At 44.5% G+C, this 15,333-nt stretch overlaps 1 protein-coding gene across 6 annotated transcripts in view; it reads left to right on the top strand.

Moving 5' to 3' along the window:
• The window catches only part of ANKRD11 (ankyrin repeat domain containing 11), a 224,623-nt gene that overhangs the window by 189,566 nt on the left and 19,724 nt on the right, over window positions 1–15,333 (top strand). For 5 of the 6 annotated variants that reach the window (XM_060276042.1, XM_035116920.2, XM_035116921.2 and 2 more), the window contains 4 exons: window positions 11,922–12,092; window positions 12,544–12,750; window positions 14,269–14,411; window positions 15,045–15,192. In XM_060276042.1, the coding sequence (XP_060132025.1) occupies window positions 11,922–12,092; window positions 12,544–12,750; window positions 14,269–14,411; window positions 15,045–15,192 (669 nt within the window). The remainder of the gene's footprint in view (window positions 1–11,921; window positions 12,093–12,543; window positions 12,751–14,268; window positions 14,412–15,044; window positions 15,193–15,333) is intronic. The other variant, XM_035116923.2, reaches the window with a different exon arrangement.

Here is a 15,333-nt window from a genome sequence, read left to right as displayed (position 1 = left end):
TGTGTGATGAAGGTTCTTTTTTCTTTGTTTTTAAATAGCAGGACTGATGCTATGATTCATACTTATGAAAAGGCTGTGGTCAGGTTAAACTGGTCCTGGTAGCCTAGACTTCATTTCCTCAATCAGCATACAGTCACCTCTGAATATGGCCACAGCCTAGTTAGGAACAGAGTGCTTGGAGGTGGCCTGGTGGGGAATGGTGTTCAAACAAACTCCAGCTATCCTTTCTTTGGCAAAAGAGGCACCCAGGGAATGTAACAAGATGTGACAGGTGGCACCTGGAATCTCATCTTCTTAAGTGACATTTTTTGAGGGGAGAACTAGATGTTAAACAGTGGAGGAAAGTGTTAATTTGAGATGGTACAATAGAACCGAGTAATGCCTGAGGTTGGCTGTCTTAAGAGCAATTATTTTGCTTCCAACTTGAGCTATTTAAGCAGTGTTGTGTTTGGTATGTTGCTGGCTCAACTGTGACTTCGCTGATAAGCAGGGCCGGTGCTAGGGTTTTTTGCGCCCTAGGCGAGATCACCTTCTGCCCCCCCCCCCCCGCCAATCATATTTCAAACACAGATGTACTGTATTTCACATCCAACCTGTTCCTTGTAACCATGATCTCTGCTACATGTTCCAAAGCAGTGGCAGTCCTGCTACAACAGAATAATAGTGCAGGGTGGGGAGAGAGGGGGAAGAGAGAGAAGGAAGGAAGGAAGGAAGGAAGGAAGGAAGGAAGGAAGGAAGGAAGGAAGGAAGGAAGGAAGGAAGGAAGGAAGGAAGGAAGGAAGGTAGCACGAAGTGGTAGAGTCTTAGCAAAGTTTTAATAACTTCATTTTCTGAAGCTCAGCAATGAGGCTCCAGTTTTCTCTCCTCTTGTCCTCAGCCTTGTCAATAACAACCACACACACACACGCAAGCTCAAAAATAACAGCATTTTTAAGAGCCCCTGGGTGAGCAGATCGATGAAAGATCACAGTAATCTCGGCGTGGCTTTGAGGAGGGGGCGGGTGGGTTTGCTCAGGATTTTTCTCGGTGGATCTTCTATTCAAGCCCTTGGGGAGGAAGACAAAAGCAGAGGGAACCTTTTTTAAAAAATAAAGTGGACGCGAGAGGGAGTTCTTTAAGATTAGAAAGGGCCCTTTCCTCTGCAACGCAAGCCCCAAATCGCACATTTTAAGAAGCCTAATACAGAAATGGGTGTCCAATTTTATATACATACACACACACACACTTTTCCCGCTCCACGGACTCTCTTATAAAACCGTTCAATTTGCCATCCACCTCCGAACCGATTCTTTAATATTGACAGTAATTGTGCACATGAGATGTGCGCATATTCAGGGGGATGTTGAGTGGGGCGAACTTGACCTTCGTGGCGTGCAGCCGAAGAGGCTTCATGCCAGAGGGCGCCCAAAGGGCAACCGCGAGCGTGGCTTCTCACCTCCCCCGGGGTGGGTCCTCCTCGTGGGACGGGCTGCGCCTGGCCACTGGAGAGAGCCCATCGCTCCTTCCAAGTTTGGAGATCCCGAGGCGGGGCTCCCTGCCGGCACGATCCTTGGAGCCAAGCCGACGCGGCAGGAATTGGAGACCTAGACGAGAGCTTTGCGCCTTGGCCCACCACAGGGGCTCCTGGCGGCAAGGAAGAGGAAGCAGCTCTGGCGCTCGACCTCCCGGCAGCCCTCCCGCGCTGTGAGGGTCTGGCGAAGGAAGCGCGCGTCGCGGTGCACTTTGGCAGCTCCCACCGCTGTGCCCTGAGGGCCCCTTTGCTGTGGGGGAGATGGGAAAGGCAAGAGGCAGCCCTCCGGGCGCAGCGCAGCATGGCGGAGGTGGATGAGGGCGCCAAGCTGATGCGGGCAGGCGCTGTGTCCAGCCTCCGCCTCTTCCGTGGCGCCCTCCATAACTTGGTGCTGTGGTTCACCGCGCCACCAGCCTCTATGGCTAAGACGCCCCTGGAGGAGACCCATGGCGGGACGGAGGCACCTCAGAAGCGAGCGGCAGTTAAGGCTGCAGGCGGCACCAGGCGGCGGCGGGGGGGCAGGCTGGCCAGCACCCCCTCAATTTTGGCGCCCTAGGCAATGGCCTAGTCCACCTTAATTGATGCACCGGTCCTGCTGATAAGGCATCCAGACATAAGCACAACTATGCCCTAGTTCACTTTAGCCACTGAAATGAGGCAGCACTCCACCAAGACAGGCTTTGTCACAAGCAGCATTTTTTAAAAAATTCAGAATAGCTCATGCTATTCCAGAATCAGAGCAGCATGCTCTTTCCTAATACAAGATCTTTTTGCTCTATCTGTAGTTACATTGTACATTGTGGATAAATATTTGTCAGTTAGGATATGTTGTGGAAAGGACTGAACGAATGAAGAGGGGAAGAAAAGAAGAGTTTCTTTTTCTAATAAATTTTATTTTATTTTACTTTTTCCATTTTGTGTCCTTTTATGCCACTGATTTCATTGTTGGCTCCACTGCATCAGGATGAAAGAGCATTGGTCAAATGTTTATTGTTGAAGCAATATAAATTCTCTGTTTAACCAGGCTATGGAACATAATTTGTTTTGTTTTCTTTGTACAGTTGTTAAGCAACATATGATACAGTTCAAACTGGTGTGTGTGTCTTTTCATTTGTTCCCTTCTTGGAGCAATCTAGATAGCATTAGTTGTGGAGGAATCACATGGTTGTAGCATTCAAACTGCAACATTGAAGGGCAGGGAACTCTAGGGTGGGGAGGGTGTGGAAAGAGAAAAATAGGAGGTGACAAATTGGGGTCTAGAGGTCTTTACTAATAAAAGAGAAAAGAGCTGCTAAGGAATGCAGATAATAAAACAGACTAATAGAGATGGGGTGCAACCAGAACTGTGGAGTATTGAAAAGTGGGGGTGTCAGTTAACAGATGGGGAAGAGAGAGAGAATGCTATAGGATGCAGAGGGGAAAGGGGGCACTAAGAAGCAAACAATTAAAATGTGATTTAAAAATTCTATTAGCTGTGCAGCCTTCTTGAAATAATGAAAAGGATCCTCAGTGATTTGTGTAACCATATTATAACTGGTCAAATAAGCACATCAAGGTTTTGATTTGATTTGGTTGCATATATATCCTTCTCAGTGTTGCTGTGAATGGGATGTCTAAGTTGTCTCCTATCAGGCACTGACCAGTTTGAGGCCTGCTTACCTTGTAAAGATTAAAAGTATATTTTGCCATCTGCCTAGTCACTGGTTGGAAGCAATTTAGAAAAGGAAAGAGGAAGTCTTATGCTATCTGTTCTGTGGAGATTTTAGGAGATTGGCTATTATACTCAAGGATTCCAGTTGTTTAAAGCTCTTGCTAATTCTGGACAGAGGCTGTGAGAGATAACAGTCATGGAGATTTCCTGTCCACTGGAACAAGATACTTTCAGCCCTTCTGTGGCAATGTCCCCCAGATATATTTTCATTCTATGAAAATCCTAAATAGTTATCTTCTGCCAATTGATAACGGAGTCATCAGGTGTGGCCTGCTTTAAGAAGCGAGGAAAGTTGCTTAGTTGAAAATTATATTTCCCCTCAATCTTAGGGCTCAGTTTTGAAGATAGCAATGTTTTCTGACATCAGCATAATCAATTAAATAATTACATTTCTATTTATCTAACAAAACACATGCTCCTGTGCTAGAGTGTTGTATTTTGTGTTCCAGTATTTAGTTTCTTTATTTTAAAGGAAGGAGTGCTCACTTAAAGTTGAGTGTGTGTTTGTGCATTTAATTTGGGTCTTTCAGGAGCCATGAGATGCTTGCCTGTTTTTTTTCTCTGGGTGCCTAAATATATTTGTTTACAGTGAGCCACTGCTTGGGCTGGACTAAAACTTCTGGTAAAAAAGTTGCTTCAGATAATGCTTATGTTATTCACATTGTAAGCCACATAAAACTACCGTAGTTGGCACAGATGTGTCCAGTATAAGTTCAATGCAGCATTTGATGTGGTTGTGCAATCTTTTTCTATTGAGTCTTCAATCATCGTATGTGTTAAAACTGGACTGGGACATGCTCTACTGTCTACTCCCTATTCGTTGATGCTTCTCTAACATATTCTGGCATTACTAAAGCATATTTAGGCTTGTCAGGACTAGGCTTTTATTCTACCAAGCACGGGAAAAGTAATAGGAGCGAAACCTCCATGGAAAATGGAAGTGTTTACCAGTAAGCCATGTGATGTGCATGACAGTGGTTGTGCCACTTTTCTCATGGAGTGTAAGCAAGTATGATTTTGTTGATTTATTATACCTTCTTATTTGGACAATAAGAACTTTTTTATTTTATACTTTTGATTACATATTTATTGATCCTGAAACTTTCATTGCTTGCCTCCTGTAACAAGTTAGCACTTGAATAAGTGAGTATTGAATGGCCACATTAATTTTAACTGCTTGAAATGACCGTATTAATTTTGGGGAAGGTGGAGTGGGAGCTATGGAGAAGATAACTCTTTTGGCAAGGAGGAAATTAGAAGGCTCCTGAAGAGGAAAAAAAATCAAATTCATTGAAATTTGTACACTCTAAGCTGAGGAGAATGGGGGAAGGAGGAGACTTAAGAGAGGAAATGGGATAGCAAATCACTTTGTCAGGTCCTGCCTTGGGGCTCAGGGAGAATGGTGTTCATGCTCGGCCACTCATTCAGACTTGAAGGCTGCTGCTGCTGCTGCTTATGCCATAGGTCTGTTTGTTTACTAAAAATAAAGCTTCCCATTAAGCCATCACAAGCCTTCTGAAATATAAATATGGGCATTATTAACTATGTAGCCCACAGTGACCTCTCAAAATCTGAGTGCTTCAGGTAGATGTTCAGTGATGTAAACAGACCACACCTGGAATACTGTGTCTAATTCTGGGCACCACAATTTAAGAAGGATGTTGACAACCTGGAATGTGTGCAGAGGAGGGCAACTAAGATGATCAAGGGTCTGGAAACAAAGCGTTATGAGGAATGGTTGAAGGAGCTAGGTATGTTTAGCCTGGAAAAGAGGAGACTGAGAGGAGGAGATATGATAGCCATCTTCAAATATCTGAAGAACTATCACATGGGAAATAAAGCAAGCTTGTTTTCTCCTGCTCCCGGGGGGGGGGGGGACTCTCAAACCAATGGCTTCAAGTTACAAGAAAGGAGATTCCCACTAAACATCAGAAATAACTTTCTGACAGTAACAGCTATTTGTCATTGGAACACTCTACCTCAGGAAGTTGTGGAGTCTCATTCATTGGAGGTTTTTAAGCAGAGGTTGGGTGGCCATCCGTCATGGATGCATTAGCTGAGATTCCTGCGTTGCAGGAGGTTTGACTAGATGACACTTGGGATCTCTTCCAACTCTACAATTCTATGTTTCTATGATTCTTAAGGTTTAGGGTAGCACAATCTGTTTTAACTTGTTAACAGGCTGCCTCAGAAAGTGTGTACACCACACAATTATGAAAAAAGTGTGTCTGCTTAAGCACATATCTGTTCACTCATTCCAGTGTATTTACCCCAAGTAGCTGATGAGTGGCCCCATTATTTCCAGTCCACACTCAGCCACTGTATCTTTTTGAGTTATTATTATTATTATTATTATTATTATTAAAGGTTTTCTTGATTTACAGAAATATATGCAATGTCTCTCATAACATGTTTACAAATCAGTTTCATTTGTTGAGACATTGGGAAGAAAGAGGGGGATAGAAGTAGAAGGGGGGAGATGGGGGGCAGGTTGATGGTGTTTCTATTTTACTTAATATACATGGGGGGGTTGTCAGCGTCGCTTGTGCAGGTTCTCTGTTGTTCGTTTGTGTTCCTTTGGTGGTGAGAGGTTGGGGTTGGCCTAGGGTATGGTTGTTCATTTGTGGTTGGCTGTAGTGGTTTTTCTTTTATGTGTGAGTGGCGTGGGTGGGTGTTTTGGATCAGTTTAGCCATATTGATTTGTATGCTGTTGGTGGATTTTTGTCATTGTCCTGTTGGGCTGTGTATGTGATAAAGGGGAACCATACCGGGGTGAAGTCGTCTTCTATTTGTCCCCATGTCAGTTTCAGCTTATTGGTTAATTTTTCTAGTAGGGCTGTTTCCCATACTATTTGGTACCATTGGTCCATGCTTATCCAGTGTCTGGTTATGGTGCTTCTGGTTGTGGAGAGTAAGCAGGTTATGAGTTCTTTGTACTTGGGCATTATTGTCTTGGAAAATATTTAGTAAGGCCAATTCTGGGGTTATTTCTAATGTTTGCTTGGTTATTTTACTTATTTCCCATATGGTTGTAGTCCAGAATAGTTGGATTTTGGGGCACTCCCACCACATGTGGAAATATGTGCCTGTTAAGGTGACCCTCTCCAGCATTTTTGTGAGGTTCCTGGGCGTATTAGCACTAGTTTTCTTGGTGTTAGGTACCACCTGTAGGTGAGTTTCAGAGTGAGTTCTTTCCTTTTTGTTGATATGGATTTAAAGGGGGGTTTAGACCACATTTTGGTCCATTGAGTAGGATTAATCTCGTAGCCTATGTCGTCTTCCCATTGTCTTTTGATTTTGTCTAGGGGACTCGTGGGATTTTGTATTAGTATTTTATATATTGCAGATACCATCCCTTTGCCATGTCCCTTTGTTGTGAGGAGGAGGTTTTTGAAGGTTGTCAGAGGCCGAGTTGCTGCTGATTTTACTGCTGGATTGTTTAAGAGGCCATGTAGTTGGTGTTGTGCTAACCAGGGTATTTGGGTATTTTAATGATGACTTCTACTGGGGCGTGATCTGTGATTTTAACGTTTCCTATGTTTGTTGATTCCACTAAGGGGATCATGTCTTGTGTGAGCAGAATACTGTCCAGTCTGGACACTGTACTGTGGCGTCTGGATTGGAATGTGTGGCTGGTGTCTCCCGGGTTTAGCTCTCCCAAATGTCATAGAGACCCCTGTTCTTTAGCAGTTTTAGTAACTTGCAAGAGTCCCTAATTGCTGGGGGTTTTCTGCAAGGGAATGTTGCCCATGGGGCAGAAGGATGAGTGTTATTCAATGATATGCCTTTCAAATTTAAGTTGAGGTCACCTCCTAGGATTGCTTCCTCTTCAGAGAAGGAGAGGAATTTGTTTAGTGTCTTCTGGAAGAATTCTATCTGCCTTTTTTGTCCTTTAGGACTGTTGTGGCATTGAAGTTCAGGTCTCTACTGAGTATTATAGCTACTCCGCGGGCTTTCCTGAACCAGGTGCTATCCATTGTTGGTGGAAGCAGGGATCATTCAGGAGTTTGTTCCCTTTGGGTGGGTTATGTATTTCTTGTAGGAAAGTGATGTGTGGTTTCATTGTATTTATGTATGAGGTGATGCGTTTTCTTTTGATGGGATTTCCCATCCCCCTCACATTTAATGTGATTGTTTTTAAGTTAGCCATCTTGCTTATCTATTGTGTAGGGCGATTCCCTGCCAACCTGTATGGGTTGTTTTGTGTCTCTCTCTTTGTGTTGTTTAATGAACCTGTGGGGCTGCGCTGACCTAGGATGTGGTGGGTGGGGAGCTAGTGGTATTAGATTTAGGTTTGGGTTAAAGAGTAGGGGATAGATTTTCAAGAATTTCCTATATGTAGTCATATAGGTGTGTGTTTGGGATGTTTTGGGCTATCTGGCAAACAGCCGGTTGGCTGTAGGTCTCTGCTGTTGTGGAGGGCCATGTTCAGGGACAGGCCATCTCCCCTGTCATTTACGATAGGGGGTAATCAGCAAAACAGTGTGAGGCATCTTAGTGACATCAATGTTGGGTATAAGGATCAAAATCAATGTTGCCAAAGTTATTTGCAACATCGTTGGTGTGTTAAGGTGGGTATATAGCTGTTGGTGTGCTCTGCTGCCACCATTGTGCTGGTTGAGTAGCAGATTTTAGCCTGATTGTGCGTTGTGTTAATGATGTAAGAGGAGTTGCTATTCCTTAGTGTCGAGTGGGAGGATGCTAAGGGTGTGGGTTGTGGGTTGTTGGATGGTGAGGAATGTGATTAAGGATGTCTGGACTGGTGTTGGGGTGGGGGTTTCTGTGGAGGTGCGGGGCTTGGGAGGGGATGTTGATGATGTTAGCTATATTTATGGGCTGGGGGGGGGAGAGGGGAGGGGAGAGAATCACCAGTCTTTCAGTTTGAGTTGTTTCCCGGTCGCTTCATTCAGTTGTGATGGTCGTTGCAAGGTTGGTCATCTGTGGTGTTTTGGTTCGGTTGATCTTGATCTGGTGTCTTGTCTCGTGTGTTCGGCAGAGTAATATTGTGCATGGTAGTAGTCGTTTATGTTGGTATGTCTTGTTGTGTCACTTCTTTTCCCTCTGTACTTCCGTCCATTTGTTTGCTGTTGTTTCATCGTCTTGGTCATCGTGGCTGTTGCTTGCTGAGTCTGTTGGTTGCCATTCCAGTGGAGGATCGAGTTTGAGGTTTTTCAATAGTTGCAGAACTTCTGATTTGTTTGTAGCCATGTATTGTGTTGTATCGTTTGTTACAATGAGACAGAAGGGAAAGCCCCATCTGTACTTGATTTTTGCTTGTTTGAGTAGCTGTGTACATGGGCGTAGGTTTAAGGTGTATTGAGATAGATCTTGTAGGGTCAAAATGGAGGTTTCTCCGTATCAAAGGTTGGTTGAGTTTCTGAGGTAGTTCCATACCTCTTCCTTCTTTTTGTAGTGTGTGAAGCACACAATGATGTCTCTTGGGGGAGTGTTGGGCTTCGGCATAGGTTTCAGGGCTCTGTGAGCCCTCTCCAGGTCGTTTGCTTTGAGTGTCAGGCCTGGGATTGTATTTTTCAGCCAGTTTACAATTAGGTCTGTTGGGTTTTTGTCCTCTGCTTTTTCAGGAAAGTTGCGGAAGCGGATGTTGCATCATCTATTGCTTGTTTAATTCTCAGTTCTTCGTTTTCTCTTTCCAGTTTGTTTAGTTTCTTGTTTATACATGTGTTTTCATCCCGGTATTGCTCTATTGTTCTTTCTTGCAGTTGATTCTTCTTTTCTAGAGCTTCCACTCTGGAGGTAAGATTGCTGATTAGTAGCTGTATGGGGTTTGTTGCATTTTGCGCTGTGGCTTCCAGGTTTTTTTGTCATCCTCTCTTCCATTTCCCTTAGGTGTTGTAATATTTTGTCATTTTGAGGGGATGTTGCGGTCTCAACGCTGTTTACCATCTCTTTAGTTGGTGACACCTTAATCTCTTTGGTGTTTTTGGTTTGGAGTTTGTTTGGCATTCTCTCGGAGTGGGACATGTTGCGATTAGGGGTTATGGTGGTGAAGATTTCTGGGTGTTGGGTTGTTGAACTAGTCAGGCGTTGTTGACTGGTGGCTTTTGCAGAGCGTTCAGGTTAGGCCGCCATTTGTGTCATCTCTTGGCAGTGTTATAAGAACTTCTCTGAGGTTGTCGTAGTTGCCTCAACAGTGCTGTCAAAGCGGTGGTCAAGTACTCAGAGAGGTGGGTAGACCAATGGACAGACAGACAAACAAACAAACAGATGAAAGCAGACAAACAAACAGGCGAAAGAGGGGGGTTCGATTTAGAGACGGGCAAACGAGCAATCCAGCAAACAAAGAGGGTATAAAACAAAAGTAGGGGTGGGGTGGATGAGAAGTGGGGTAGGAGGGGGAGATAGGGAAGAGATGAATAAAGGGGAGTTGAGTGTCTGGGAAGGGGTTTAAGGAGAAGGTTTATGTACTGGAATGAAGTAAGTAAGATAAAGGTAAAATAGAGGTGTTTGTTGTAAAGGTGGGTGATAGGTGGGAGGAAAGGCTCCCCTATTGCAGACAGGTTGATAAACAGCCTAGATGGGAGGGGGGTCAAATTAAAAGGGGGAAAGAAGGAACCGAAAAGGAAAGAGAGAAAAAGGGACAGAAGACAAAGGTGGGGGTGGGAAGTAACAAGTGGGATGGACGGTAAAAATAAGGAGAGGATATGTAAGGGGGGGTCGAGTGTCTGGGGACGGTTTTAAGGAGTATTTTTATGTATTGAGGCAGAAGGAATAATATAAAGCTAAGGTAAAAGAGGTTGGGGGGGGAGAGGACAACAGCTTAAAAATGGTAGAAATTTAGGAAAAGGGCTGGGAACTTGGGGGGTTGGTTTTGTTTTTGCTTTGTTTTGTTTTTTCTTATAGGGTTAAAGTGTATGAAAAGAGAGGGGTTGGGTGTTAAAAGGTGGAAGGTGGAGGTGATAAACGGTAGTAATACAAAAAATATTGGTTAAAGAGAAAAATTATTATTATTTTAAAAAAGGAAAGGGGGGAGAGAAAAAATTATTTCTATTTATTTTATAGAAGAAAAATTTAAGGAAAAGGAGAAAAAGAAAAGTGTGTGTGTGTGTGTGTGTGTGTGTAATATTTAAAAATATATATTTAAAAATGGAAAAAGCGAGGCCTTTCCAGTGGGCCTCCCTCTGGGCCTCTGGCTCGCTTCTGGCTCACTAGTCGGCAGGAAAGTGGGCTCAGGTTGGGCCTAGGCCCAGCCGCATGTTTCCTTGCGGCCTCAGTCCGTCCTCCTACCTCTCCCTCGGTATCGGTGGCGGTAGCTCGGTGGCGGGGCAGCTGGGCCAGGACCTCTCTCCTTCCCCTACGCACCCCATGTTTGCCCCTGGGTCCCTCCGGCCCCAGGGCTCCGGGTAGCCGGGCGACCCTGGTGCAGCAGCAGCAGGGAGGATGACAGGTCCGAGGCTCCTCTCCTCTCCCTCTCCCGATTGAGCGCGGGCGATGGCGGCAAAAAGGTCAGGGCTTTTATTTTTATTTAATTTATTTCCCCCCCTTCCCTCTCTGGGTCCCAGCGTGCCGCGGGGCGGGTGGTTGCAGGCCTCGGGGGCCCTGGAGTTCCGTCTTATTGGTGGCTGGATGCCCTCTACTCCGGCCTGCTGTGGTCGCTCCCCCCCCCCTGCGCAATTTTTTGGCTTCCCGGCTGGTCTACCGGGCACCCCCGGCATTCGCGCGACAGCAGCGGCCTCAGCAGCTTGGGAGCCGTTCAGGCAGTGCCGTGGTGCACACCATGATGCCTTGCCGGAAGTCCAGCCACTGTACCTTTTTCTTTTCAACTACAGTAGTTATTTGGGAAGGTGCCCATCAGCTGCTGAAGTTTGCTAAAGGTGCTGATGGTGTTCACTACAGCAGCTCTGACTCTTCCCCAGCAATTTTCTTGTTCTGCTTTACTAAGCAGACCAATTGCCAGGTCCTTGCTTTTCCTATCAGGAAACCTTTTGCTTCTGTTCCTTCAAAATCCTAAACAGAGATAGGTGTAAAATAATTGTGGGCAGGGGCAAATTGCAAGGGTCTAATTAAGAAGTCTAAACCCATCCTCCACCATGTATTGAGTTTGACAGATGTTCCATCTTGTGTGTTAATGAGCATATCATGCCCATTTTACAGCAGCTACACTTGTTTTCAGTTTTTTTCTGGGCATGATTCAGGGGGCTGGTGACTATGCTTGAAGCCTGGGCCCAGGTAACCCAGAGAGCAGCCTCTTTGTATACCATCCTGCTGCCCCCACAGATCTGATGTGGAAGATCTATGGGAGGCCCAGTCGACCTTGTTACTGCCTGTCTCATGCCATCTTGCTAAGATGCTTTTATTTAGACAGGCTTTTAATCTGCCTGTTTAGAAATTTGTAATGCTAACCCTGACCCTGCTGTTTTTAATATTTTCTACTTGCCACAATTGTCTCTTTTCATTGATATTTATTAAGATGTGGCATGTTTTGTTTTCAAATTTGTAAGCCAGCTTGCGTACTGTTTTTAACAGGGATATAAATTTTCTAAAATAAAAACAATGAACCCTAGGACTGACTTTGCAGGAAGTTAGTCAAAGGCATCTTCAGTATCTTGACACTGTCAGGAGCAAAGGTTTGAACACACTCCGTAAGGGAAGATGCTGTTAGCAAATATAGCAAATACAGCAAATATCTTCATAATGAATGAATTTCAGTTGCATTTTTCCTCCCTATCTCTGTTTTCACAGAAAAGCAGGGTCCTGAAAGGAAGAGGATTAAAAAGGAGCCCGCAACTCGGAAGCCCAGCCTGCTGTTCGGAATGGGACTTCCAGGAATCCGTGCAGGTTATCCGCTCTCTGAGCGCCAGCAGGTTGCCCTTCTTATGCAGATGACAGCAGAAGAGTCTGCGAACAGTCCAGGTGTGGACAGTATAATTTGTGTTTGAGGTAGAATTAGGCCCTTATGGTTCTCCCTCAATGTCTGCAGTTGCTACCTTAGCAGGGATCTCAGAAACATCCAGTTAGGTGTTCTGCATACAAGGCTTGGAGAACTCCCCAGTTTGCAGCTATTGAATTGACTTCACTTCTTCCCTTAGATCTCAGGCCCCTTCATTCCTGAGAGGAACCACAGCTGCTTTCTACAGTATTTGCTTAATCACAGTCTTCCATTAATGTCTCCATTGTGCCTGCAGAGGCATTCCTCTGCTTGGAAAGATTAACTCTCCCATCCCCCTCCCCATCCCCCAGCCATTTCCTCTGCTTCAAGGCAAGATTGTAACTATATGGCAACAGCTCCCTCTAAAGGCTTTGAGGTTTTGGCTTTGAACTGAACTCCTCCTTCATGTGTGCTTTTCCCCACCTCTCCTGCCAGCAGTAGATACAACACCAAAGCATCCCTCTCAATCCACAGTTTGTCAGAAGGGAACTCCTAATTCTGCCTCCAAAACCAAAGATAAAGTAAACAAGAGAAATGAACGTGGAGAGACTCGGCTGCACCGGGCAGCTATCCGAGGAGATGCCCGACGCATCAAGGAACTCATTATTGAGGGTGCAGATGTCAATGTAAAAGACTTTGCAGGTAATCACGCTAATCATTCTGAATTGACTGCCGGAGTATTTTGGGTGGGGGTGGGGTGGGGGGTAGAAAAACAATACAATTGTTTCTTGGCTGAGAGGCTGAAGAAAACATTATACTAGAGCCCACATAATTAAGTTGCCCTGGTTGAACTAGGACTACCGTAGATTAATCAGAGGAGTAGGTGAACACCCTGTAGTGGAATAGTCAGAGTAAGTTGCTGAACAATGATCCAGCTTGGGGATGTGTTGTATTTTGTTCTGGTTTTTTGCTGTCAGGAGCCTTGTGATGTTGTCACTGTTTCAAAAAAACGAGCATTGCTGTGGGGAGGCCTAATAGATCCATTGCCTTGGATCAGGGATTCTATCTATGACTTTCTATTTCCCATTTCATGTTGGTTGTATATTTCTAGCTGTGGCAGAGCTCAGTTACCTATAAAGTTTTCACCTTCTATGCTGTATTTCCCCCTCCTGATACTTGCTGCTGTTCTGTCTTTTCTTTTTATTCTTTCCTCTTTTCAACTGCAGTGTTGTAGCCTTTGTTGTCCTAGCTTCAGCCACTGTGATACCGTCACATGCTAATGATTGTTGATCAGCCCCCCCATTCTTTAGGTAGTCCAAATTAATCTCTTATGTCCTGTTATTTTGCCAAAAACTCCTGTTGTGCAAAATTTATCAGGTGCCAAATTGTGTTCGTTGGGAGATCTAGGACTTGCTGCTTTACTATCTTAGTATGCAATTCAGAAGCTACAATAGATGCTTACTTGAAATGACCTAGCACCACCATGCATAGGTTAAGGTTCACTGCACTTCTGTAATGAGCAGCAAGTGCCTTGTATAGTTAGTAGTGGTTTCTGATCAAGACACATACTAATTATAAGTCATTTATGCATCTAGATAATACTCATTCAGTAACTCAGACAGAGGCTTTCTAATAGTGAAGTTGTAGAAATAACTCTTTTGGGGAAACTTTTAAGGATTATTCTATTTGGAAATCAACCTGGTTAGCATCATTGATTCATTACATTCCAGGAGGCTTCAGTTTTTTATTCATTGCATTTTGGTATTCTTGTTTCTGTGGCAGCATTTTCTACCTACCACCTGATGCTGCAAAGCCACCAGAAAGCCAAGCAGACCTGTTTGTGGCATTGCAGCTATTTGTTAATATTTCAGACACTAAGGTTCAGGTGAGAACAGGAATTCTGTGAAAAATAACATTGACCGTCTTTCTACATCAAAAGATGGTCCCTCCCTTATACCCCTTTATTAAACTTCTGTTCTTTCCTTATTTCTAGTGGGGAGCTGGATGTATATATTATGTTGCCAGACAAAAGAGCCTGGATGGGCTAAATACCAGGCAAGAGTCAAGCTTCTGATGTCTTTACACTAATGCAGGGCTGGCGGGTGGTTCTACAGGCAAGCCTCAGCCAGCATAATCAATGGAGGCACTGCTGTGTGACATAGTTACTGATTTGAAATAGGCCATCCATGTCATGTGTACGTTTTGTATATGCCTTTGCAGGTTGGACGGCTTTGCATGAGGCATGCAACAGGGGTTACTATGATGTTGCAAAACAGTTGCTTGCTGCAGGCGCTGAGGTCAACACCAAGGGCTTGGATGATGACACTCCGCTGCATGATGCAGCCAGCAATGGGCACTACAAGGTCAGTTCTTGCCAGATTTGAATAGTCAGCTGTTACACAGGCCCAAATGATCTCTCCCTGTGGCCACCATGTACTTTGTACTGTGTACTTTTTAGTTTATTCTTCCCTCCCTACTATTGAAAACTTGTAGTTGAGGATAAGTTGCAGCATTTGCCTTCTTCCACTTGCCTCCAATAATGCAAGTCTCTGCTATAATGTCTTTATCACCTTCCTGATGTGTCCAGTGTCCTTATTTCTAGGTGTTTGAAGTGTAGCTACCCTGTTCGGTCCCAGAGAAACAAGAGAGACAAACTGGGTAAGGTGATAATGTATGTAAGGATAAGGTATTCCCTTATACTGAGACAGGCCAATGTCTATATCTAGCTGCTTATCGCCTACCCTGAGTGACAAGGGCCTTCTACACGATCTCCTTTGCAATAAGGGAGGCAAGGAATTCAACTAAGGATCTTATACTTGTAGAGCATATTCCCTACCACTTAGCTTTAGCTCATATTTCTCTGATCAATGTGCTAGACTTCAAGCTACTTTATCACTAGCTGATAGTGAGCTGGTTTGTCAGCCTTTTGGATAATCTTCATTTCTGTTCCTTTGTCCATTATAGATGCAACTTAATGAGACTTTGTTTATGTCTAGGTGGTGAAACTGTTGTTACATTATGGAGGAAATCCTCACCAGCTTAACAGGAGGGGAGAGACACCATTAAAAGTAGCAAATTCCCCCACAATGGTCAATCTGCTCCTGGGGAAAGCCACATATCCTTCCAGTGAAGAGAGCTCCACAGGTAAGAGATGGGAAGTGGCAGAAGGGTGTGGTGCAAATAACCTGTATCTCCATGCATAATGTAGGGATATAAGTAGACATGACAAAACCTTCAGAGGGCTGCATTGTGCCAGGAGCACACCCTGAAACCCTTTGCTTAGTG

This window comes from Zootoca vivipara, chromosome 6 (genome assembly GCF_963506605.1).
Source record: "Zootoca vivipara chromosome 6, rZooViv1.1, whole genome shotgun sequence".
Lineage (NCBI taxonomy): Eukaryota > Metazoa > Chordata > Lepidosauria > Squamata > Lacertidae > Zootoca > Zootoca vivipara.
The sequence above is the reverse complement of the archived record's forward strand: the minus strand, read 5'-3'. Positions and strand labels throughout refer to the sequence as shown.